The sequence below is a fragment of the Leuresthes tenuis genome, unplaced genomic scaffold, assembly GCF_036924035.1.
Source record: "Leuresthes tenuis unplaced genomic scaffold, fLeuTen1.0.hap1 SCAF_21, whole genome shotgun sequence".
Lineage (NCBI taxonomy): Eukaryota > Metazoa > Chordata > Actinopteri > Atheriniformes > Atherinopsidae > Leuresthes > Leuresthes tenuis.
The window spans coordinates 5,875,649-5,900,817 of NW_027325375.1; the positions used below are offsets into that span (position 1 = coordinate 5,875,649).

Genomic DNA, 25,169 nt, shown 5'->3' on the forward strand with positions numbered 1-25,169 from the left:
TTCATTGGATCTGCACCAAACTAAAGTTTCAGCATCATCTCCCTGTTCGATGCAGATTGGCGAGTCATCGCTGAGTCTTACCTTCATCCAACCATCCACAGTGCATGGCTGCTTCTCCTCAGCCCACTGTGATCTTGTTTTATCTTTAGGTGTTAGTGGTGGTTAACGTTTGGCTTCTCTGGGTGGAAATCCCATTTCCTTAAGCCGGTTTCTTACATTTCAGTCACAGATAATGCCTCCTGTTACTGTAAACTTGTATTTCATTTCCTTTAATGACATATTGCTTTGAGTTTTCTATCCATACGCTTTGACATCTTTACGTGGCTGACCTGCATGTTTCCCTTTTATAAGGTTCTCATTTTGTTAGTACTTGGTCCAATTTTTACACACATCTGACTGAGAACAACCATCACCTTTAGCCACAGTCAAAGTTGACTTTACCTTCTGAAAGGAGTGTTATAATCCCTGTTACTGTGGCCACTGACAGCTCTCGTTTCCTGTCGATCAGTCAGGAGAAACTGCTCATTAATGTCTGCAAGCACTTACTTTTAACTGCAGACACATTTGAATATTCAAACTTGTACAGGTGATTGTTTTAGAAATACAATTTACAGTGACTGCAGTTTACAAGTGACTTGATCAGTTTTTTTCCTGGTACCTGATCTGTAAATTTCCATTAAACACAACATCTTTCTTCCTTTCATTCATTTTTTTTAGTATATCTAAGAGTGACAATTCCATATTTTCAGTGTTTTTTTTTTTTTTGCCAGAGTCCATTCATTTACAACGGCATTTCATTCTTATGAACCCCAATGTAAACTGTTAATTTTTTTTATTTTTTTTCAAATGAAACTTCGTAAATCAACTCAGTGAGAATCCTTAAATAGTAACGCAATTAGAACACTATTGATTCCTGTAGGGAAAACGCTTTATTACTACTGCACAACTCATGTTAATATTAATGGAAATACTAATAAAAACAGAACTTTATGCACATCAGTTGTGAAATTGTGTGCATAAAAGTCTTAACTCCAGTTTTTGTTAGCAGTGTAGCATTTTATTTGACATATTAAGAGTATGGGTTGAACTGAAACTGCTAATAGTCAATATAAATTACACAAAGGAGGAGAAAAGTTTGTCACCTACAAATTTAGTAAACTGAATATTTGGGGGAAAATTCATGTAATTAATATGTACTTAGTTGATTAATCTAAAGACATTAGTTTCAGCTCTTGTTATGGCAAGTGTCTCTTCCTTTTGAATAGATTGTGTGTTGTAAAAAGGCTTATGGATTTTAAGAAGATATTTCAGTGGAACCAGAACCTCGTCAAACAGATTAGCTTCCTGTGAGGCAGCGTTCAGGGCTAAAAATCCCGCTAAAGCACTTTGTCATTCTCGAAGGAAACGTCATCACTGCGCGTCCTATAATCAGACAGCGCTCACGCCATTCCGTCATGTTTAGCGTCTAATTCAGCACCCTGAGGCCTTTGTGTCGTCCACAGTGAGCTGTTGAGTCGCAGAGTTTATGTGCTGTGGTTCCATCTTTCAGCCAACGTTATTTCACTGAACTCATAAACATGGAGTCCAGCGAGGAGAGGACGGGCTCGGTGTCGGCGGCGCAGCGGAGAGCAGAGATGCGGAGGAGAAAACTGCTCATGAATTCAGAGGACAGGATGAACAGAATAGTGGGCTACTCCAAAAACGACCCTGAAAATAACGGTAGGCGTGATCACTGATGCAAGGTACATCGTTTTGCTGCCGGGTGGCGCTTTCGTGTTGAACCGCGTTGCCTCGCCCAGTGCCGCTGTTTGACATGCTCCCACAATCTGGAAGAGCGATCCAGTGTTACAGTGGTCAGTATTAAAAAGAAATAGAAATGAATAAGAGGGTTAACAGAATTAGGAAAGTGTCATACCTCCTCGTTTGGCATTCAGACCGGTTGCTGCATAGTCGAATGTAAATGTCCAGACTACAGACAAAAGGCTCTATTGGAGCAGATGATCCGAGTCACTCAAGAAAAGAACACATAAGATGCATGTAAACATCGTAGCTCCTACAAAAGTCTCAGCAATGCCGATCATGAGCTGACTCATCCTCTGTATCTCTGTGTTCCATTTTCTCTTTTTTTTTTTTTGGCCTTTTTTAAACCAAATAATTAACTGATTAATGCATCCTTTGCCCCATGCCTCTAAATGTTTGAACCACAGGAACCTGCAGCGGGAGAGAAGACCACTGACTCTCAACCTAACTTTCACCTTTTGTCCTACAGCAGGGATGTCCTTATTTCTTCCAAATGTCCTGCAGTTTTCAGATGTTTCCCTGCTCTAACACACCTGATTCAGAGCAATGCATCATTAGCAGGCTTGTGTAGAACTTAACACTCTTTTGAAGAGATCCATTTCATCTGAATCAGGTGTGTGGAAGCAGGGAAACATCTAAAACCTGCAGGAAAGCGGCCCTCGAGGACCGACTTTGGACATCCCTGTCCTACAGTGTTGACATCCTCAGTTGATTGTATTTCAGTTTTAATCATTCCCATCTATAGGATATGTTCAGGCTGAATGTAGTTGAATAGGATTTCACTGATGTTATCTTCCACTGTGCAGGAGCCTCCCGGCGTCCAACAGAACCCCGCTTTCACCTTGATCTCGACAGGACAGAGCCGTGGTCCTTGTCCTCAACTTCGCAGAGATCATCTCCCTTCCTGCCGGAGGCTTCGGGACACGGCAGCCACTCCCGCACTGCCACCCCAGAAAGAAGGGGCTCCCCCCTGCCAGACACCAGCGAGCCACCCGGAGTGTCCCTGGAAGACGACATTGGAGGTCTCCGACAAAGGCCGAAGGGGGAGCGGGGTACATCGGACGACCTCAGCGGCTCCCCACGTCGAGGCCTCCAAAAGTACCTGTCTCGCTTTGATGACGCCATGAAACTTCGAAGTCAGCTGGCCAATGAGAAGCCAGCTCAGGACGGAGGGCCCGACTCAGAGGAGTTTGATCCCTTCACGGCCTTCAGGCTCGTCGGCAGCTTCCTCCTCGCTGTGTTCGTCAGGGTTTTTGTCTGCAAGTATCTGGTGGGTCCACCTGCTGTAAAAAATGAGATTGCAGACACTTGTTTGGGTGCATGGATAGATTACATGACCTGAGATGCAGAAAGAAAGTATTCGGAACAGATTAAGAGTTTGTGTTTTGATGCTGTAAGTCGTGCTGATGTGTCTCCTTTCATTGACTCTTTCATTCTAGTCAATATTTGCTCCATTTCTGACTCTTGAACTGGCCTACATGGGATTGTCCAAATACTTTCCAAAGGTGAGTTTCCTCTCTATTTTTCTTTTTTTTTCAGTTTGTACATAGTGTTTATTTGCTTGTACACAGTATAAAGTGGGAAGCAGTGCGGTGGTCCACACAAACGGCTACTTTTTAGGTGTTTGTACAGAAAATGTAAAGCAGCAACCTGCATAATCTTTTATTTTTTAATGCTTTGTGGTTGTGTTTCTCAGTATTTCAGATAGTGACAGCTTTGGGGTCCTTTGGGTGTGACCCCCTGACCCAGCACCATGACTTTAAAATAATCCATTGGGCTTTTTGACGTGTTTGCTGTTGTTTGTTTTGTGCGTCCTGTCTGTCATTAGTATTTTTTTACGATCGATCAACCGATAATTAGATGATGAGAAACGGCTACATGTAATGGACCCTGTGTACTGCTGTTCTTGCAGGTAGAGAAGAAGACCGGGACCACCGTGCTGACTGCTGCCCTGCTGCTGTCTGGCATCCCTGCTGAGGTCATCAACCGCTCCATGGAGACCTACAGGAGGATGGGGGATGTCTTCTCGGATCTCTGCGTCTACTTTTTCACCTTCATCCTCTCTCATGAGATCTTGTTGCTCACTGGCTCGGATGCTCCTGACGGACAGGGAGGACCTCAGTAACCTTGCCCTGCCTCTTGTTTTCCTTCCCTCCCTTTGTCGCCCTCTGGAGCTTCTTTGTTGTCGACAGTCTTGAAGTGAATCGCCTGCTGCCTTCTGATCAGGGCCGCTCACCACCTGGGTCTGCAGGCTGCAAGCTGCAGGTGACCGCAGAGTCCAGAGCTTGTTACAGACCTGCAGGTTGTTTTTACAGAGGGACAGTGTGTGTGTGTGTGTGTGTGTGTGTGTGTGTGTGAGGAATGTACCGTCATTGCTCTTATCGATATTTATTCGTAAAGTTTTGAACATAAACAGGAGTACACAACAATATGTCAACACTAATCTGACCTCACACTGGACTGCCACAAAGTCAGAAAGAGACACATTGGAGTCTGTTTAAGGTCTGTGAAACATCTGGGAAACGGACATCTGCTGCTGTACATGACGACCGTGCGCTACATCACATGAACTGATAAAACCAAGTTAAGTGTGAGAACTCAGAAAGAAAGAAATATTTCTCAGACCAAGCAAGGCCCTCTGTAGCCGTTGAGTTATTCTTTAAAACTCCAATTAAAAATGTAATAAATTGTTCAAAGTTTTGGAACGTTTGCTTAACAGTTTGCAAACTGGCTCCGTGTCTGATATGATGTCAGTCAGAGCAGTTGACTGTAGCTGAAAAAAAACCCGACAAATATATTTTATTCTAAACGAATGGAATAGTCTTGATTTGAGTAACAGGATTTGCTCCTCTGCTCGGTTGATGTTCATTTGAAGCTCAGCTTTGAGTCATTCTGCTTCCTGATCAGCTCCTGACGATGATGCAAACACAGGGCAGGCTGACATATGCGCCGATGACACAAAACTGGCTCCTCAGCAGATGTCTGCAGACAGAAAGATGAAAACTGCTGGAGCGGTTTGGAGCTCTGTACGACACTGTAATGGTTTAGACAGCTTGTTATTGGCTTATCAGGGCCACTTTCACTTAAATAAACACAGCAGCACATGACCGTTTCTTATGTTGATTCCTGAGATCGTGACCTGCTTGAAGTCCCTTCAGTTAGTTAGTTTACACTTTTAGTTTTTGTTACAATTGTTTTAAACTGAGATTCTGCTTTTCTAGTAGTTTACTGTGGTCATGTATTGGAACTTTAGGACAACAATGACTATTTAGGTTAAAGCTTTTTGCTCAGAATTTAAGTGGATAGTTGAAAAATGAAAAAATGTCCTTGCATTAACCTACATAGAAGGTTTGAAGCCTCTCGAGCTGAACTCAGCAGAAACATCATCAGCTTTTCTTTTCTTTTTTTTTTTCCACTGACACAGAAAAGCTTCTTTTGTGGTCCTCGAACCTAATTTCAAACGGTTCTCAGAATTTAGATTGAAAACCGATTTGGTTCGGAAGCTGACACGTTGGTTTCCAGCTGGAAAAAGAACCATCGTGTGCAAACATCAGGTTGGAAAGAGGAGGAAGTTCATGACCTCCTGTTGATGAAGCATCGTTGATTACGGTGGCTGCCCTCAAAACAGTTGAGCTCGTGGTTCCAATATTCCTGAACAGAACTGATTGAATATTCAGAGTATATTAAGATGATAGATTCTGATGTCTGCACCTCTGTGCTTGGACTTTATAAACTTTTCAGGTTCTGAACAAACTGATTTTGAGTGAAATGCTAAACCATAACAGAACCTTTTCTGTGCTGTTGGAAAAGAGATGATGAGGACTTTACAGTTGTGTCACGAATGGAAACCCTGATGGAGGTCAAAAGAAGTTTGCTGTCTCATAAAAGTGTGAAAATATTACAGCAGAGCTTCGGGGCCTTTTTAAAAGATGTTCACTTTCAAGTGTTTTATTTCTGGTTTTATTCTCATCGATGAATTGGTTCTTTTTTTCTGTCAAAACTGTGATAATCTCAGAGATTTGACTCTGTGGAGGCTTAAAGGAAATGAATATGGGAACAGGCAGCAATACTTTATCATCCAGGCTCCACCTACTCTACGAACAAGTCAGAGGAAGCATTTAATCCCGTATGAAGGTATTATTCTAAGCGCCTGCGAATGTTCCTGGTTTGTACTGGACTGTATAGTTTTGTGTGACGCAGTATAAGATGTGATGTAATGTGACCTGCTTTGCTTTGTTCGAACCTCATTCACGCAGACTTTGTATTCACTATGCTCTCTTCCTCCCTGCTGTCACCTCCTCGCTTTTCATCTGAATTAATTTATGAATGTACATGTTTATTTCTTTGTAAATGAATCGGTGCGATTCATCCTACAACTTGTCAGGTTTACTTGATTTGTTTTCTTTATTTGATAAATGAATTTACAGAAGAGCTTTTTAACGACTCTCTTACAGTATCGCAACGATGATGTTGACCTGATGTAAACTGTCTCTGCTCCATAATCAGTTCATACCAAATAAAATGCCTCGTGTGACGTACTCTCTTCTCATTTCCTTGACTTCTCCTCATTTCATGGTTTATTTTACAAAGATGGAGCTACACATCCCATGATATTCAACCACCATTTTTAGGTTGTACTTCAACACAAGCTTTAGGCTTTTTAAAAAAAAAAATTTCAGAATGGGATTATCATCAGAGGAGGAAAAGTTGATTTTCATGAATTTCATGATTTTCAAAATTGGATACATGAAGAAATGGTAGCCAAAACATTGTTGAAAATGTAAATGATTTCGGTTGACTTAACTTTCTTTTAAATAGAGATGAGATGAAAACATAAATTCAAAGACAACATCTGTGCTTGTAGGTAAATATACTGTATGTAGCACCATTACGCATAAGAATATTTTTTACTTGCCCTTCTGGCCTCCCACCGCAGGGCGGCGCACTGTGCTGTTCGTACTACCAGTTTGAAGCTTAATCCGTCGCAGTTTTGTGACGTGCAGATTGAAAGACACAAACAACCCTTCAACGCTTGAAATTATTTACTTTCTGCAAAATAAATTTAACTTTTACGTGACCAAACCTCGTAGGGTCGGAATGGGTCGTGAGTCGAGGTATGTCCAACTGAAAAGGTCAATGGTCATTTTTTTTATCACTCATACAATTCATTAGAACTAATTTAATCTGTTTGGCTAACATTAGCATGTTAGCTAAAGATGATGCCGTCGCACGTTTCCTTACAGTGCAGTTGCGGCGTATGATTTGAAGAAGAGATTTCCACTGACGGTTAACGTTACTGTTTTTATCTACTTGATGCAGACATTATAGGAAACGCTCGGCTTCTCGGGGGCGGTCAGGCAGCCGATCAAACAGTCGTTCCCCGGACAAACGCTCCAAGAAAGACGACCGAGACCGAAACAGGAGAGACAGGTCGCGGAGCCGGGACCGCCGGAGGTCCCGATCCAGAGACAGAAAACGAGCTAGGTATGTACTAAAAGCAAAGTTATACTATAATAGCCTTCCCATGTCCCTTTTATTTACCTTTACAGTTGTCGTTTTTTGTCGTTCAGGCGCTCTAGGAGCAGAGAGAGGAGGAGATCCAGGAGCCGTGAGAGGAAGAGATCGGGCAGCAGGAGCCGAGCCCGCAGGTCCCGATCAGGCAGTCCTGGAAAGAGCAAGAAAACTGATGAGAAGTTAGTATTTCTCTCATAATGTACCTGCCGCCGTTGGTTACCAAAAACCCTCCGTCATTTCATGTAGTTACACAACTAAACGAGCATTTTGGAGCTAACTTTCAGAAGTACAGGGTGATCAATTTAAAGTTCTTAGTTATTGTTCAAGTTGAAACAGCTTGACAAAAAGTCACCCTGTCTTGTGTGATCAGATGATGTGAACATTGGACAGGTCGGAGTTTCTCAGTAACTCTTTTCATTATCTTACTTGCAGGGCAAAGAGCAAAGAGAAAGACAACCTCGACCCCGTATCTGACAAGAAAAAGGTTAAAGAGGAGAAAGAAGATGAGAAGGTTGAAGATGTAAGTTCCATGGATTTTCACGAATTTTCACGTCATATTTTATTTGCCATGGCAACAGACTTAGAATTGCCTGCTGATATTAGAAGGAGAATATCTCTTATTTAGCCTTGAGACTGACTGACAGCCTGCCCAGGATGTAACCCACCTTTTCACCAGTGGTAACTGCAATAGGTTCTATCCTCCTCCCACGACCCTAAATGGGATAATGTGGGTGTAGAGAATGAATTAATATCTCTTGTTTTTTGGTTTGTTTCTCTGCAGCAAGACTTTGACCAGAACAAACTGGAGGAGGAGATGAGGAAGAGGAAGGAGCGGGTGGAGAAGTGGAGAGAGGAGCAGAGGAAGAAGGCTATCGAAAACATTGGAGAGATCAAGAAAGAGCTGGAGGAGATGAAGCAGGGCAAGAAATGGAGCCTTGAGGATGATGATGGTGAGGAAGCTAACAGGAATGTCTCTATATGAAAAAGGAAATTCCCGAAAATCAGCTAGGATATCTTCCTCTGCAAAATTACTTTAATTGCCACTTGAAAAGTTTTCAATTATTTCCGATCACAAGATCTCTTCCTTAGTTTGCTTTAAAATTAATAATTGAGTCTCTTTTTTAAAACCAGCTCTTACCAACTCTTCATTTCAGATGATGATGAGGAGGGTTCAGCTGTGATGGAGGTAGACGATGACGAAGATGGGGATGTGAAGGGGGAGGGCACAGCGAAGGATATAAAGGAGGAGCAGAAAGAGGAGGGCGAGAAGGAGACAGAGACTCCCATGGAGCAGCAGGCAGAGGAGGATGAAGTGGATCCTCTGGACGCCTACATGGAGGAGGTCAAACAGGAGGTGAAGAAGTTCAACATAGGAGCCATGAAAGGAAATGATAAGGTGAGAATAAAAACAACACCCTGCGTCACTTTAAAAGTAGAAGTCTTAATCATTTAAAACCTAGCCTTTGCTATAAAAACGTTCCTGTTTAGTTTGTGAAAAGACTGGACACTGCTCATTGTCAGTATTTTTTCCTTATGTGCTTTTCATTGTCTCCCATCAGTTCTCATCATCTGTTTTATCTGTTTATGTTGAACCAGATGTAATCTTTGTGTGTGGTTCATCCTCTGCTGCTCAATGATACGCATGTTTTCTCATCCACAGAAAGGAGCGATGACAGTAACCAAAGTGGTGACAGTTGTTAAAACCAAAAAAGGACCCCACACACACAAGAAGAAGGGCGAACTGATGGAAAATGACCAGGATGCTATGGAGGTGTGTCTGGGAGGGTTAATAGTTTTCTTCTCTCTTTGCTCGCAAGCTACATGAAAAACGTATGTGAATGAAAATCTCTTACTCACTGTGCTGGTGATATTTGGCAGTACTCATCAGAGGAGGAGGAGGTGGACCTGCAGACAGCTCTGACGGGCTTCCAGACCAAACAGAGGAAGATCCTGGAGCCCGTTGACCACGGGAAGATCCAGTATGAGTCGTACCGCAAGAACTTTTATGTGGAAGTGCCTGAGCTGGCCAAGATGACAACAGAGGGTCAGTGAACAGAACTGTTTTTGTACTAAAACAGCATCTATCTATACATACTAATGCATTATATAAATGAATACAATATACAGGTATTTGAAATTATTTTGTTAAATTGATTACTTATTAAGAATTTTTGCATTTACGGTGATGTTTCTGCTGGTTTAATCTTAATTATTAATTCATTATTATTTATTGATATCATGCTTATTATTAATTACGCTTGTTTCCGGTTATTAATCCGTTTAGTCTTCAACATTCAAATGATTAGCAGCATTGTTCTATTCTGAATATTCTTCCATCAGATGCAAATCTAACACATGTCTGTTGGACTGGTCTTTTTTTCTTTTTTTAACAAACAAAAATACAGAGGTGAACGCGTACAGGCTGGAACTGGAAGGTATTACCGTCAAAGGAAAGGGGTGCCCCAAACCCATCAAGACCTGGGTGCAGTGTGGGGTGTCGATGAAGATCCTCAACGCCCTGAAGAAGTGAGTTTACAGATAACCACTATTTTTGTGACAGATTAGGCAACTATTAGGGTGCAGTGTTGTAAGTATCAATGTCCATGCCTTGCAATGAAAACAGTGTGACTTATGAAAAGATAATATAGGTGTAAGCCTTATTTTTTAATCTTTTTTAAATGTAACCAGGCATGGCTATGAGAAGCCCACGCCTATCCAGGCTCAGGCCATCCCTGCCATCATGTCGGGCCGGGACCTCATTGGGATCGCTAAGACTGGCAGCGGGAAAACTATAGCTTTCCTGCTGCCCATGTTCCGACACATCATGGATCAAAGGCCACTGGAGGAGTCGGAGGGACCCATCTGTAAGGATCAGATAAGTTTATACTTCCTGTAGCAAGAATGAAGGATGAAACCTCTCAGTACATGACTCAAAGGTTGATGAAATGATTTTCTCTGTATAGTGATAACAGCTCACTGGCATTTAATGCCTCCCCAGTATAAGCTATCATAAGTCCACTGTATCAGACTACATAAATGTTGGGCTAAGAATGACAACAGATGGAATACGTATTGTGTTTTTTTTCTCTCTGAAACAGCTGTAATCATGACCCCGACCAGGGAACTGGCTCTGCAGATCACAAAGGAGTGCAAGAAGTTCTCCAAACCGCTGGGACTCAGGGTGGTGTGTGTTTATGGAGGCACAGGCATCAGCGAACAGGTAAAAACACTCCCATTGATGCTGCCCGAGCCTTTTATTTCCAGGGGGTTTGTATCACCTCACAGTTATCTGGTTGTTCACGAATCTATTCATTACATTCTGCGTGCAGTGCTGATGAATTTTGTCATAAAGTTATTATTCTTCATCTCAGACTGTCTTTTATGCCATGGCCTTCTTTTATCCATAAAATTTCCCCAAACCTTTTGAATTATTTATTGACTGAGGTTGTACTAATTCTGCTATGCACAACAGACTTGTTGATGCAATGATAATAACTTAAAATCTTAAAATAAAGACTAACATGACACTTAAAACCTGCTGATCTGCTATGTTTCAAGCTTTTTAAACAAATGCGTATGTGACTAAATTCACTCTTTTTTTGTGCAAACGGACTTGAACGGATGAAACTCATTTATGTCTTTCTGTACACACTGAAACATCCAACAATAGGCTGCCGGTAAATCCACTCCTGCGTGTTTCCTGTCCTTCCTGCACTGTATTCATTATCAGCTGTTACAATGGAGCGCCTGCACTTTAAGTGTAGAGCTTCTGTATGGTACAGTTCCCTCAAAAAGTCCAGCAATGGAACATAAATGTGTGTGTGCATATCGGTTCAGTGGTACTGAATGCTGATCTGAATGCCCCAGCAACACAAACTGTCTGATGCATCTGAAACGGAAGGATTATTTAATTAATTAGAAAGTTAAGTTAGAGTGCAGATTGAAATTATGATAAGTGATGATCATGATTGTTTAAAATCTTTTCATTAATCCTGGATTGTAGATTGCCGAACTGAAGAGAGGAGCTGAGATCATCGTCTGCACTCCAGGACGAATGATCGACATGCTGGGGGCCAACAGCGGTGAGTTTATCCCACCACCCTGTGACAATGTGTGTAATGATCCTAGTAACAAGTACCATTTACTAAACTGTTGACATTATTTGACTGCTTTTGGGATCAGTCATATCTACAAGACAGTGGTGTGTTTCCTGAAGATCAGGGCAAGTACAGGTAGGTGGACCTGGTGCTGCCTCCATGGTTCCTTAATCTCCCAGCTGAGAACAGTCATACTGCTTGATAAGTATCATACCAGGGATGTTGGAAGGTTAGGTTCTGTGATTTGTATTGTTTAATAAGAGAAGCTTTAATGCTCACCCAGGAGTCTACATTGCTGCTTGTTTTAAATGTTTCAGAAGTCCAATTTAATCTCTTTTCACACATCACATACCTGTAATACTTTGCCTCACTCATTTCTTTTTAAGATGGAGCTCTTGTGTTTGTATAACGGTCAACCTTTGCACACAAATGTGAATAAAAACTAGAAATGTGTTGAGAAAGTAACTGTTACATTTGCTGGTACTTTCCTGAGAGGCTTTTATGAATGAAGGTTGTTGTTTTTTTCCGTTGTTTCCACACATGCGGGGTAATCTGTAATATGTTTCCCTTGTAGGTGAAAAGGCGCTCGATCAGATAATGCTTGATGGGGCTCCATCTCTTAATGTATCTTGAGGCTGTTTTCTGAGTTTTACAGGTCCCTCGTGCCCCTGAGATGGTACGCAAGACCAGAGACAAGCAAAGAAATAAACTGTCTGAAATGGCAATAACATAAAACCCCGGCCCTAAGAAAATTGTTCTATAATAAGAAGACGTTGTTAAGTACCTTTAAGTAGTTGTATCCTGAAAAAAGGTTTTCTGTGTTTGCCAGATTAGTTTAATGTTTTTTTTGAAGAAGGCAGACTGCTTGTTAGAGCCCGACTCCTCTCACAGTTGACTGATTTTTCTCGTCCTCTCCTTCCTTGGTGTGTAGGCCGGGTGACCAACCTGCGCAGGGTTACATATGTGGTTTTGGATGAAGCAGACAGGATGTTTGACATGGGCTTCGAGCCCCAGGTGGGTGCACATGAAACTGTGGAAGCAGGAACTGTTCTGTGTTTCTTCTTCTTTTTCACTTTCGCTTTAAGGGGGTCTTGCCTTAGGACCTCTACTGGAGGTAGTACCTTTCATGCAGGGGATTTGAACACAGGTCCCCCACATAAAAGGTGGCAATCTTACAACTACACTATCCAGGCCTTCTTGCAAACATATGATTCAAATACTGAACACGGGCACAAATGAGGAGGAAAATAATCTTGGGGCACTACCGGTTTTAAAGCTTTGAATTTTTTATCCAATAAAGCGTAGAGGAACAGGGTGAAAAACAAATGAAAATTCAACTGTCTGTTGCACTTTCACATAGTCCGTTTCTCCCACTAGGTGATGCGCATTGTGGATAATATTCGTCCAGACCGTCAGACGGTCATGTTCTCAGCCACCTTCCCCAGAGCCATGGAGGCGCTGGCTCGCAGGATCCTTTCAAAACCCATCGAGGTGCAGGTGGGAGGCCGCAGCGTCGTCTGCTCAGACGTGGAGCAACACGTGGTAAAGGCTTTTTATGTCCACTTAGATCAGCTCCACTTCTAATTTACCAGTGTTCTAGTTTAGATGTATTCTGTTTGAGATCGTCCTTTTTTCCACCCGGTAAAATCAGACCCTTATTTTTTCCTTCCTTTTTTTTGCTTTCTTTTTTTCCTGCAGTTGGTGATCGACGAGGACAAGAAATTCTTGAAGCTGCTGGAGATTTTGGGTCACTACCAGGAGAAAGGTTCTGTCATCATTTTTGTGGACAAACAGGAGCACGCAGACGGACTCCTTAAAGACCTGATGAAAGCCTCATATCCCTGCCTGTCTTTACACGGAGGTACGAACCACAGCTTGATTCGTGACACACTTGTTCGTAGTTGGGAATTTTCTGGGCGTTAGTTTTCTGCAGTTCGCAGGAATTTGGTGCATGCATTAAGGAATGCCTTGACCCAGATACTGTAGTGCTTAAATATGAGGAAAAAATCCAGTGTTGCAAATGAGATCAACATGAGATCTGTTTTTGAGGGAATGGCTGTCGGTTTTTTTTTTTTTTTGTTTGTTTCTTTTTTTAAACCACTGACAAAATCAAACGTCACCTCGGATGTTGGAAATAAGGATTTGAAGTCACTGGCCTTTGATCAAGAATGATATGAAAATGAGTCCGTTAAGACTTATTGGATGATTTCAGCGTTCCACCATGAAACATCTGGAACCACTTACATCAGGTAGTAAGTAGCAATCCCCCATATGTCATCTTTTGAGACATAGTTTTTTTGTTGTTCTCTTTAGGAATTGATCAGTACGACAGAGACAGCATCATCAACGATTTCAAGACGGGAGTATGTCGTCTGATGGTGGCCACCTCTGTGGCAGCCAGAGGCCTGGACGTCAAACAGCTGATCCTGGTGGTCAACTACAACTGTCCCAACCACTATGAGGACTACGTCCACAGAGCAGGACGCACAGGCAGAGCTGGCAACAAGGTCAGTCGCTTTCCATTTTACGCATCAAAATCTGGTCTCCATTCTCATCTGTTTGAGGCTAGCTGTTAACTATTATATCACATAACCCCTTTCGAACTGTCTGCGATTAATTTGCATCGTAGGTCATTTAGGCTCCAGGTTTAGACAAGGAGGGGATGATGCCTGAGACAGGAGGATAAAAAAGAACACATGGTTGTTTTTGCCATTGCACGATATATATTTGGTAGAAGGGGTTTACTAAACTGAATTGGACTTTTTTGTTTTCGGTGGTTATTTATGAGAATAACTAGAAACAGAATTTAAGTCACAGTGGATGTTCTCTACATCTTTTTTCTTCTGTAGGGCTACGCCTACACCTTCATCACTGATGATCAGGTTCGCTACGCTGGTGACATCATCAAGGCTTTGGAGCTGTCAGGCTCTCCGGTCCCTCCAGAACTGGAACAGCTTTGGGCCTCCTTTAAAGACCAACAGAAAGCGGTAAGATAAAGCTGCTGCCAACATTTTACCAGCACACAGTGGCACTGGTTGTTTGGATTACTGAAATCCAGATTCTTAAGAACTTTGATGCCAGGGTTTTACACTGTTCTGGCTCATTTGTTACCTCCATAGTTTAGCCTTTTTTACACTTAGTGCTGCTGGCTTGATGTTCTGTATTACATATATTACTCAGAGTAAATGGGCTTAATTTAAAAGATAGAAAAGAGACTCGTAAAGTAGTGATACTGCCTTTTACTGTTTTTCAAAGTGAAAATCAAATCTACTATTTTTTTCCTCTTTCTGTTTATTTTCACTCCTTCCATGCAGGAGGGTAAGACCATTAAGAGCAGTAGTGGCTTCTCAGGCAAAGGGTTCAAGTTTGATGAAACGGAGCATGCTTTGGCTAATGAGAGAAAGAAACTGCAGAAAGCTGCTCTCGGGTTGCAGGACTCTGATGATGAAGATGGAGCTCTGGATGTGAGTGACCTTTTAATGTTTCTTAATGACCTCTTCCTCGATTAACTTTGTAACATAAGAATGTTGTGCCCTGCATCACATTAATGCAGTAGCAGTTTACAGGATCATCACATAATTTCCTTCCTTCCTTAGATTGAGGAGCAAATCGAAAGCATGTTTAATTCTAAGAAGAGGGTGAAGGATCTGTCTGCACCTGGGTCTGCTGCAGGTCCAGCCGGAACTGTCACAGCCACAGCAGCCACTCCTGGAGGACTGCCAGGCGTCGCACCAGCGTCTGCTGGAAACATCCAGAAACTGGAGATGGCCAAAAGGCTGGCTCTCAAGATCAACGCTCAGAAGAACTTGGGGGCTGAGGCTCAGGTACAACTTCTAGTGCCATCGTGATGTTGATGATGGGACTTGATTTTACACAGCTCTCTGTCTCTGTCCTCTGGTTCTTGGTCTTTAAACCAAAAAAAAAACAAACCAGGAGGTTTTGTTTGTTTCACTGGCAGGAAAACAGCCCAAATTCTCCAGCTAATATTTCCTGTCTTTTTTCTTTTTCTGACATTCTTTTAGTATTTTTTTTTCAGATATATTCATTCCACTCATTGAGCACATAAACTTCCTTTGTCTCTGTGTGCAGGACGTAATGCAGCAGGCCACTAACGCCATCCTGCGCGGTGGACCCATCATGACACCCTCTGTGTCAGCCAAGACCATCGCAGAGCAGCTGGCTGAGAAGATCAATGCGAAGCTGAACTACACACCTGTGGAGAAGCTGGAGGAGGAGCGTCAGGCAGCCGAACAGGCCGAGACTGTCAGGAGATATGAAGAGGAGCTGGAGATCAACGACTTCCCTCAGGTCAGCATCACACAGTGAACGGCAGTTCTAACATATTCATCAGGTTCCCGTTTTATTCTTGGTCTTTACTTTCTGATGATCCCTCAGCCAGGTTTTTTTTAGTGGATGTGGGGAGTAATAGTAGTGGCAGTTTAGATCAGTCACAGCGGTTACAGAGCAAAAGTCTGCCCTTTTCATTAAATGCTCCTATTCCGCAATACTACATCAAGTATTTATCTCTGATTGTTCCTGATTCCTTTGTTGTAACTGGATCTTGAAACTTTGAACCAGAGTAAAATGAAGTCTTTCAGCTTGCTGTGAAGTTATAAAGTTTAATTATCCATTATCTTACAACAAAAACTTGGGAATAAAAGCATTTGAAATGCACAGGCTGCAAGAGGGAGATTAATGTTTGGAAGCCTCTTTTTTTCATTACAGTTGAGCATCACAGCCTTTAAACAACCCCTTCTTCACAGAATTTACACATTAGTCATGTCACTCAGACTACTTTTCTACCTTATAGTGAAAAGTATGAGGTGAGGAAAGAAATTCTCATACAGTATTCCTTTCCTGTTCTCAACAGACGGCCCGGTGGAAGGTGACCTCTAAAGAGGCTTTACAGAGGATCGGTGAATATTCTGAAGCTGCCATCACCATCAGGGGAACCTATTTCCCTCCAGGCAAAGAGCCCAAAGAGGGAGAACGCAAGATCTATCTGGCTATTGAGAGTACGTATCAAAGAAAAAATGTGAAATGTCTGAACTCGCACGATCATGTCACCTGCCACACGCTATGCTGGATATGTTGTTATGGCAGCATCTGATGGTTGTGGCTGCTGGACAAAAATAGACTGAAATCCTCAAAGAGAGGGTTTGCGCACTCCTGCTGTACTCCTATGTTTTCTTTTGTGTAATAAAGCCACATATCGAATGTCGATGTTTGTTTTCTAGGTGCAAATGAACTGGCTGTGCAGAAAGCCAAAACCGAGATTACCCGGCTAATCAAAGAAGAGCTCATCAGATTAGTAAGTATCTTCTACATCTGGATATCAGTATTTTCCCACCACTGTATAACGAATGAGGACCCATGACAGGCTGTAGCACAAATCTTTAAAATATCTTTTTTCTTCTTCTCTCCTTTCATAGCAAAACTCCTACCAGCCGACAAGCAAAGGCCGGTACAAAGTGTTGTAGAGGACGAACCAAGGCTCAACAGAGGAGTTGCCATCAGTCACCATCCTTTTACCTTTACAGTTTCACCAACATTGCTGAGAAACATTTTAATCTATATTTTGATAATGTTCTGTTCAATTATACCAGTTTAGTTTATATTTTTCTTTTGAGCGTCACTTGTCTGTCCAGTGATTTTCTTTTTTTTAAATACTTACAAATAACAAATTGTCATATACCACCAGTGTCCAGCACACCAGCAGAATTCTCCAATGAGCTATTTGTAATATGTCTTTAAATAGAAGACAGATTTTTCTTTAAAGTTGTGTTTTGATTAGATTTATTAAAGACCATTGTCTTCATTAAGAAACCCACAGATGAAATCTGTTTTTATTTTTCCTCCCAAAAAACAAAACAACACCTTGCTTAGGAAATAAGCTTGATGTGCCCAGCTCTTTGGGTTCATCAAACCTTTTCAGATACTGTGCTTTGTAAGGGCTAATAATGTCAATTATTCAACAGCTTTTCGTTTCTATATCATTTATCAGTGGCTAAGGGGTGTTGTTTGGAAAGCATGAACACTGGAGTGTGGCTCGACATGAGGACAACAGCGTGAGAAACAAAGCAGCCTTTTCAGCTTCGTTTGACTGAGTCAACTGAGAATTTTCTCTACTTTGCTGTGACAACATCGTTTGCATGTGAAAGTGGTTCAAGAGGAATATAAGCTGAAAAAACCCACTACCTCTGTTTACTGTTCTGCGCATGCTCAGACTGCGCTGCCTGTCTTATTAATTTTTAATGGAAAATGGCTGCGTTCCTTATCCAAACCGCTGGAGCTGGGAAATAAAAAGCCTCCTGAACTGAACAGTCTTGCGTCTCATCGTCGTTCCATCCGCTACAATTCGATGTGGTGATTACCTGCTAGCAAGCCGACGTCCTGTGGTGCGAAAAAACGGGAAAATGGACCGACTCGCGCTTTGAGGGATGAAAGATCATTTTTCTCCTTAACCCTTTCTGCTCCCAGATCTGCGAACAATCGAGGTACAGTGACCTTAGTTATAAAGCTGGTGGTCGGGGTGTATTACAAGTAATTACACCGCTTAAATGTTAGCATTTAAATGAAGTAAATGCGCAGTTTTCGCGGCACGGTCGCGGTTTAAACCCCCCGGAAGGTTTAAACCGTTACTCGGGGCCAGAGCGAAGCTAAATGTAGCCATTACTGTTAACGGGGCAACGGACGTTTTTGTTGTCTGGACTCAAAGATGCGGAATCCATGTGCATATTTTTGTGAATGGATATTACTACCGACAGTATAGTGTTTGTGGTAGTAACGTCCACACCTCTCGCCGTCCTGTCTCTTCTGCAGGAGAGAAAGACGGATTCGTCTGCAGCAGTCACTCCTTTAGCTTTTTAAAGTATTTATAGCTTCTTTCTGTTTTGGACGCCTGGCACCGTAAACTGAAGCTGTACAGACATAAACATGTTAAATGTATTTCTGTGTCATGGGGTTTATCATAATGAAAGAGTTAATTGTTTCCTCCACAGAGAAGTCTTGCTCAAAGGCACTACTACAGCACTTACCTTGTCCTCAAGGTAAATTTTAAAATGATTCTCTCCCGTCATGAAATAAGCTGCACTCTTGTGTAAAATATCTAAAAGCGTCATGCAACAACTTGCGAGTCATTTAAATCCTGCATTTTATGGGTAATAAGTCAAAGAGAACAAATAAAATGTTGATTGGGCGAAGTTTTATGTTGGGGAAGAACTGGCAACTACCAAAGTTCACAGGCAACAGATGAGCAGCAGGATTGGTTTAAAAACAGCTTCCTGTTTCAGAGGTAAGGATGGTCAGGGACCATTTGGCTCATGATCAGTGCTCAGTTTGAAAGCAAGTTTCATCAGGGGGTGTGTTAGTGGACATGTCCCGGGTAACACATCTGCGACGGCACCATTAGTGCTACTGGATATAGGTCGACTATTGTTTAGGCTTCAGACTTGTGCTGTTTGGTTCTACATGAAGACAGTGGCCTCACTTTCTTAATTGTTTGCAAAAAAGGGGCATTTCATTATTCCATTAGAATCCATCCATTTTCTACACCTGCTTAATCCAATTCAGAGTTGCACAGGTTCAGGGAATACCCTGCTTCTCCCCCAGCTGCCACTGAACAGGAGGTGGGGTACACACCGGACAGGTCTGTCGCACTCTGAAAACTCTGGAAGACTGAAACAGGCTTTCCTTAAGACTTTCTCAGTATTTAGTACCACCCATCTTTCCTTCAGTTGTGACCAGTTTTCCAGTCCCTTCTGCTGGAAAACATCCCCGCAGCATGATGCCGGCATCGCCATGCTTCACTGTGGGGGCAGGGGGTGGTTTTGAGGTGATGAAAGGTGTTGAGTTTGCACCAGACACTTGATTATCAAAAAGTTCAGTTTTAGTCTCACTTGACGAGATGATCTTCTTCCCTATGTTTGGGGAGTTTCCCACATTTTTTTATGGAAAACTTGGATAGATGCAACAGTCTCCTCTGTGGAGCTTCCCGGCTCCTTCAGGATTACCTTTGGTCTGGTTATTTCCTCTCTGATTAATGTCCTCCTTGCCTGGTCTGTCAGATTTTGGTGCACAATTCTTGGGCCTTTTAGAACAGGTATGTGTATTATATACCGTAATCATGTAACACTTACATTGCACATAGGTGGACTTTACTTAAGGTTCATATAGGTGGACATTAAATCATTTGTGACTTTGGAAGTTTATTAGTAGCACTAGATCTTATTTAGGGGCTTCATATCAATCCATTTGAATTACAGGCTACGGTTGTAACATAAAAAAATAGGAACTACATTTTTGTATCATCCTAATTCTTGTTTTTTATGTATGTATCTTATTCTTATTTTTTACCTAGTATTGTATTTTTCAGGCAACATCACTGACTCTTAACTTACTGTCTTTATGTGATAACTCATTAGTTCCAACCCCCAGCAGAAGATGATGCGCCAGGTGACAAGCAGTGACTTCTGCATGAGTAGCAGGCCATCATGCCTCGCAGAGGACGGCCACCACCCCACCTCCCACTTTGACCTGTGCACCTCACAGTCCAACAAGTTCTACCCACCTCCTCCTCCAACGTCCCTCCAGATGACACTGGCTCCTATGGCTTTACCCACCCAGAGCCACAAGCCCATGGTGTGCCAGAGACAAGATGTTCTCGGGGGTGACCCGCGCTCACCAGGAAAAAGCATGAAAGGTACCGAGCAAGTACCGGATGACGCAAAGAAAAAAAGCAAGGGTGTCGGGAAGTCAGGCAGACGGGGGCGGCCTTTGGGAACCACCAAGCTAGCCGGATACAGAACCAGCACCGGGCGACCCCTAGGCACCACCAGAGCCGCTGGGTTTAAGACAAGCCCAGGGAGGCCACTTGGTACAACCAGAGCTGCAGGTTATAAAGTCAGCCCTGGGCGGCCTCCGGGCAGCATTAAAGGCCTATCTCGCCTCAACAAACTGGCTTACAGTAGCACCTGCAGTGGAGCAGCTTTCCCCTATCCACTGCCACATAAAGACATCCTCTGTGAACCTCCCTGCAAAGAGAAGACGGCTAATGAGTAAAGATGCACTGTTTCTACTTCACCTTTAACTGCTGGAATAATAGACACAGGCAGGTTTCCTGCTGTATATTAGGGGCGATTGTAATTTTTCCCAATGTCATGTGAGGCTGAGAGGGGGATTTTTTTTAAAAAATCTTCGTGTTGTTGTCATTTGTGTGCCTGCCATCTGATATAATTCCAGTTAGTTTTTCAGTGCTATTTCTGGAGACCTATAGTGTGTTAACAGTTTCTCTACACATTGCTGTATTTCTTGGTTACAAAAACATTGACCAAGAGGCTTTTATCTAACAACTGCAGTGGACGCTTGATTTCTAGTGTTACATGTAGCATTTTAATACCAATGAAACATTCATTTTAAAATATTATTTGCATTTTAACTGCTGCCAAGACATTGCTGAGAGGACTGATGGCCACAGTTATGTAAAATCTGCCACGCTGCCACAAAACAAGGAGAGAATGTATTTTTTAATGTTCATCACACTACAGCTTACAATCTGAATTAGCTGATATTGTTGCATTTTCACTTTTACTGTTCAAACAAAGAATTTAAAAGATCAAGAAAGGATAGATGAGAAAGCTTTACTCATCTCTATGATTAACACTAGAAAAGTGACTTCTCTGGGCAATGGGGTAGTCTTCACTCTAAACATCACCTCGAAACATCTCTGTGTATTATTTGCATGCAGATATCACCAAAATAACTGACTCAGCTTACTGAATGTGAGAAGTAAGGCTGTTTTCTTTTCTTTTCTTTGTTTGTAATGTGGGTGTCCTTTGTATGTTTGTTTTTTGAAACCAGACATGCATATGCCCAGTGCTCTCCCTGTTTCATTGGAAACTGTGGATACTGTGTTCGTCTTCACAGGGAAGCTACAAACATTAGGATGAACAGTGTTTATCCTGCAGGTTCTGCCTGGGACTGGACCAATTTCCATGACAGTAAAGTCTTAGATCACTTATTTTGGCCAATAGAAAATTCATGGAATGACAAATTTGTTTTCTTGATTCTGATTTTTGTCAGCCTGTTCAAACTGCTGAATGTTATAGTGCTGATACCCAAATTATGCATTTTGTGAGGCACTTCTTCTACTTATCATTCACGTACAGTTTTGCCTCCAATATAGCAACAGCTGAGGACCTAAAATCTTAAACCAGAAACATACGCTTTTGAAATCTGAAAAGATCTGAAGAGAATAAGTAAGACTGAAAATGTGATCATGCTTTCTGTTCCAATCTTGTCCTACCGCTTTATTCTGTGGTTATTGTCTTTACAGTCCCAACTGTTACAATGAAATGTGGTCTAATGTAAACTTGTGACAGATATACACAAATCTAGAAAGACTACATTGCTTTTTTTTTTTTATAAGGGATCATTGTCTCATTCTGGTTTAGTTTGTCACCCAAAGCACTACTTTATGTTTTGGTTGCTGTTTTGTAAACAGTGATACAAATGGGGTTACTAATTAAACTAATTAATGTCATAATTGTGTATGCAAATGCACTGACTGTAAATGGTAGAGCAGTTACAGTGTAATAGTGTAATGAGATTTTTTTTTTTTTTTTTACAAAATTTCGTATTACACATGATAATTTTGAAAGCATCTTTTTTTGGCATTCAAGATGAATGTGTCAGTTTGCATTTCGATGATAAATTGTAAAGAAGTCAGATCATCGCTGACAAGACTGCAGTTTCTTCACCATAGAATAATGTATGTTTAATCCATTTTCTTTATTCTAACAATGGCACGCTCCATACATGTCGGTTTTTAATGTTGCTATTTATTATATGTTTGTATTTTAAAGGTACATTTTCATAATCGTGTAAAACACTTGAAACCGTTGGGAAACTGGTGTTTTTGTGAAATGCTAATATCAAATAATTTAGAAATGAAGAGATTCATTAGTTATATTGGTTTATCATTTGTTATTTCAAAACACTTGCTCTGTAAATACAGTACAGATCACATATAGTCACATATATCCTATTCAAGTTAGCTCACTTAGCAGGCTTCATTTTTTGTACAACCTCCCATATTGAACATTGATGTTTTTTTCTTTTTATTAATATATATAGCAACTAAAATCCAGAGGAAAATGGCTTGTTTGAATTGCTCTTCTCAGATACAATTTAGAATTGTTAAATTTGGTGCAATAATATGTCGTATGTATTGTAGGCTACTGTGGAAACTTTGATACTATCACCTTTTTTTATTGTTGAATTTTTTTAAACTTGCATAAATGGCCTTTTTGTCTCTTTTTTTGATGATTTGAGTAGCGTGAAGAAACGTATTGAAAATTGTCATCTTTTGGACCATACTTAACCAAAGAATGTGAACAGACAACAGACATTTTTGCTATTTGTCTCACAAATGCACCAACATCTCACAAACTAACCTCACCAGAAAAGTTACTCTATAAAATGAAAAAAGCACTCACAGAGCACTATTCCATAAACAATACTACTATTACTTTGACTAAAACCCATAAACAGTTGCATCTGATGCTCAAATAATGAAAACATGCCAGTTTCATTAATGCATTTTAGACATCTATGTAAACTTCCTTATGTTAGCTGTTTTTATATTCATCTTTTATTCTGCTTTAAAAGTAGTCCTTTTTATATGAAGATTCTATGTAGCCATGTTTGATATTTAACTGATACTTTTTTTTGTCAAGGTTGTGGCTGACATGGTGATTGGTTGTCTCTCTTTATGATTTTTTTGAGTTTGTGGCAGGTAATGAAGTTGCTTGGTTGTAATCTTAATTGGATAAACTCACTTACAGGGTACACTGTTAGCTACGTTGTGGTTTATAACTGCAGACAGTTTGATAGGACAGTACAAAAAGCATAAATAACTGCGTTTATGATGGCTGTTGGCGAGGTGGCTCCTCGTCACATCCTCATGACTTACTGGGACAGCTGAATCGATGTTTATCTGTGAATCCCCATCTATGAGTGCCATTTATCTTTTCATTTCTACCTTAAAGGCAACTTCTGTTCGACTAGCGTGGTGCAATCTTATGAGCACTTCTGGCTGGGAAGCTGTCACTCGTGTTTCCACATGATTAACTAGTTCAATTAAGTCTTGTCCTGGAAAGCTCCTTCTCTTTTTCCAAGCCAAAAGTTGTTTTACTTTCAACAGCTTCAGTGAGGCTATGCAACAGGTCAGCTAGCTTGTTCAGAGTTCATAGCTAGCTAAAACTTACATTGGTTTTGGGTTTGGTTAAAACTGTTTAAAACAAAAATAATTAATGGATAGATACATGGAATAAAAATGAGATGAACAGTCTTTATTTACGTTGAGGCCATTAATGTTGAGAAAGTTAGACTGCGACAAGACCTCTGAGTCACTACCCTCATGTCAAATTTCTTTAGCAATACAGGTGTATATTTTTTTCTAATTCAGAGAACTTGATTCTGAAGAGTTTTTTTCAAATTTTATTTTGTTTGAGGTTTTCAGACTTGTGGCACACAACACGTATATTTGTTGTGTAATTTTGACTCTCTGACATATATCATCAAATACTAACTCTTGTAGGAGTCTTGCAGTAAGCTCACCTTCCAGTACAGTGGTTGATCAAAATATGGAAAGAGAACCCCAGCAACAGGTTTCAGCTCTTTAGAGAGACGTATACAGTAGGAAAGTTTGACCTCAACCTGGCATAGTCATCTTGAGACGTGGCTAAGCTCGAGATGAAATGCTAAAACTTGTTTGAGATGTAGGAATTTAGTCAGAACTTTGCAACACAATGCCTGTGTCACATTCTACTAAACAATGGATCGCTATTTAGAACAGATTAGGTATAAATGATTAAAAAAGGCTGTGGTATAATAACAGTTAGATTACCCCAAGTAATCTCAACTCAATACATTTTACACGTACTTAATGTAGCTTCAGTTATTTTGTAAAATACACAGCTTAATGGAAGGACAATGTGTTACATCTAAGGGGGACTTTTCAGAAAAGATATGAATTATGGGATTGTTAAAGAAAATTTTAAATTTTAAAAACAGTTTTGAGAATTAATAATCTATAAACTTCAATGTATTTTTAAATTAAAAATATGCTGACACAGTTCACAGTCATACTTTTTTTTTGTTGATGTTCTCTGGCCTTTTTGTCCTTCACCACCCTCAGCATTGCTCAACATTACCTCACATTTGTGCTTTGAGAAGTGAAGACCAGTTATTCATGAAGTGTGATTGGCGAAGCCTGTAAACCTTTGTATATTGCCCATTTAATTCTTGCATGATTGTTGTGGAATGTTCAAAAGTTGTGTAATAAACCTGAAAGTAACATCCTCCGATGGAGCGTCTGAAATTCTTCTTCTTTAAAAGAAAGAATTTTGAGCATTTGAGTGTGAGACACGAGATGAAAAACATTTTTCAAAATCTCCACTTCAGTAGTACGTATATACACCAAACGTTTTTTTGTTCCTGTTTATATTGCCACATATACATGTTTGTCCGTATCTCATTCATATCTAAGCCATAGTCAATATATTGTACTTTTAAATATTAATAAATTAATAAATGATAACTTAAAAAAGTATCATTTTTGGGTGTTAATATATTCTGATTTGTGAAGGGATGAGGACAGACATATCAAGTAAAATCTTCTACTCTAAAGTAATAACAATTAACACATTTATGGATGATAACTTGATGATAATTGTAATCACTTGTTCGTTAGTTGGA

The 25,169-nt window shown here is 40.9% G+C and overlaps 3 protein-coding genes across 6 annotated transcripts; all 3 read left to right on the top strand.

Moving 5' to 3' along the window:
* Positions 1 to 1,402: 1,402 nt before the first annotated feature.
* On the top strand, positions 1,403 to 6,329 carry camlg (calcium modulating ligand). Its single transcript, XM_072375167.1, has 4 exons — positions 1,403 to 1,719; positions 2,607 to 3,070; positions 3,240 to 3,305; positions 3,713 to 6,329. Exons 1-4 carry the CDS (start codon positions 1,578 to 1,580, stop codon positions 3,923 to 3,925), a joined length of 885 nt encoding a protein of 294 aa, XP_072231268.1. The 5' UTR covers positions 1,403 to 1,577; the 3' UTR covers positions 3,926 to 6,329.
* Positions 6,330 to 6,789: 460 nt separating this feature from the next.
* On the top strand, positions 6,790 to 17,239 carry ddx46 (DEAD (Asp-Glu-Ala-Asp) box polypeptide 46). 2 transcript variants are annotated; one of them, XM_072375436.1, is made up of 23 exons: positions 6,790 to 6,932; positions 7,120 to 7,284; positions 7,371 to 7,493; positions 7,747 to 7,834; positions 8,096 to 8,264; positions 8,469 to 8,710; positions 8,975 to 9,085; positions 9,193 to 9,358; positions 9,720 to 9,840; positions 10,003 to 10,178; positions 10,413 to 10,534; positions 11,318 to 11,396; positions 12,343 to 12,425; positions 12,789 to 12,953; positions 13,110 to 13,272; positions 13,725 to 13,918; positions 14,261 to 14,398; positions 14,726 to 14,875; positions 15,008 to 15,235; positions 15,501 to 15,719; positions 16,282 to 16,426; positions 16,649 to 16,722; positions 16,844 to 17,239. In XM_072375436.1, exons 1-23 carry the CDS (start codon positions 6,898 to 6,900, stop codon positions 16,889 to 16,891), a joined length of 3,204 nt encoding a protein of 1,067 aa, XP_072231537.1. In that variant the 5' UTR covers positions 6,790 to 6,897; the 3' UTR covers positions 16,892 to 17,239. The 2 variants fall into 2 exon arrangements, with proteins under 2 accessions (XP_072231537.1, XP_072231538.1); XM_072375437.1 differs by having other exon boundaries at positions 6,790 to 6,914.
* A 63-nt stretch (positions 17,240 to 17,302) lies between these two features.
* Positions 17,303 to 24,778, top strand: cunh5orf24 (chromosome unknown C5orf24 homolog). Of its 3 annotated transcripts, none has more exons than XM_072375440.1 (2): positions 17,303 to 17,908; positions 19,835 to 24,778. In XM_072375440.1, exon 2 carries the CDS (start codon positions 19,854 to 19,856, stop codon positions 20,469 to 20,471), a length of 618 nt encoding a protein of 205 aa, XP_072231541.1. In that variant the 5' UTR covers positions 17,303 to 17,908; positions 19,835 to 19,853; the 3' UTR covers positions 20,472 to 24,778. The 3 variants fall into 3 exon arrangements, with proteins under 3 accessions (XP_072231541.1, XP_072231542.1, XP_072231543.1); XM_072375441.1 differs by having other exon boundaries at positions 19,848 to 24,778; XM_072375442.1 differs by having other exon boundaries at positions 19,851 to 24,778.
* Positions 24,779 to 25,169: the final 391 nt, after the last annotated feature.

Bases quoted from the DNA above. Each gene is read 5' to 3' on its own strand.
- camlg (XM_072375167.1), top strand. From the start codon at position 1,578: ATGGAGTCCAGCGAGGAGAGGACGGGCTCGGTGTCGGCGGCGCAGCGG. The intron at 1,720-2,606 runs GTAGGCGTGATC...TCCACTGTGCAG, and splicing joins AAACGACCCTGAAAATAACG to GAGCCTCCCGGCGTCCAACA. The intron at 3,071-3,239 runs GTGGGTCCACCT...CTTTCATTCTAG, and splicing joins TTTTTGTCTGCAAGTATCTG to TCAATATTTGCTCCATTTCT.
- ddx46 (XM_072375436.1), top strand. From the start codon at position 6,898: ATGGGTCGTGAGTCGAGGTATGTCCAACTGAAAAG. The intron at 14,876-15,007 runs GTGAGTGACCTT...TTCCTTCCTTAG, and splicing joins ATGAAGATGGAGCTCTGGAT to ATTGAGGAGCAAATCGAAAG. The intron at 15,236-15,500 runs GTACAACTTCTA...CTCTGTGTGCAG, and splicing joins ACTTGGGGGCTGAGGCTCAG to GACGTAATGCAGCAGGCCAC.
- cunh5orf24 (XM_072375440.1), top strand. From the start codon at position 19,854: ATGATGCGCCAGGTGACAAGCAGTGACTTCTGCATGAGTAGCAGGCCA.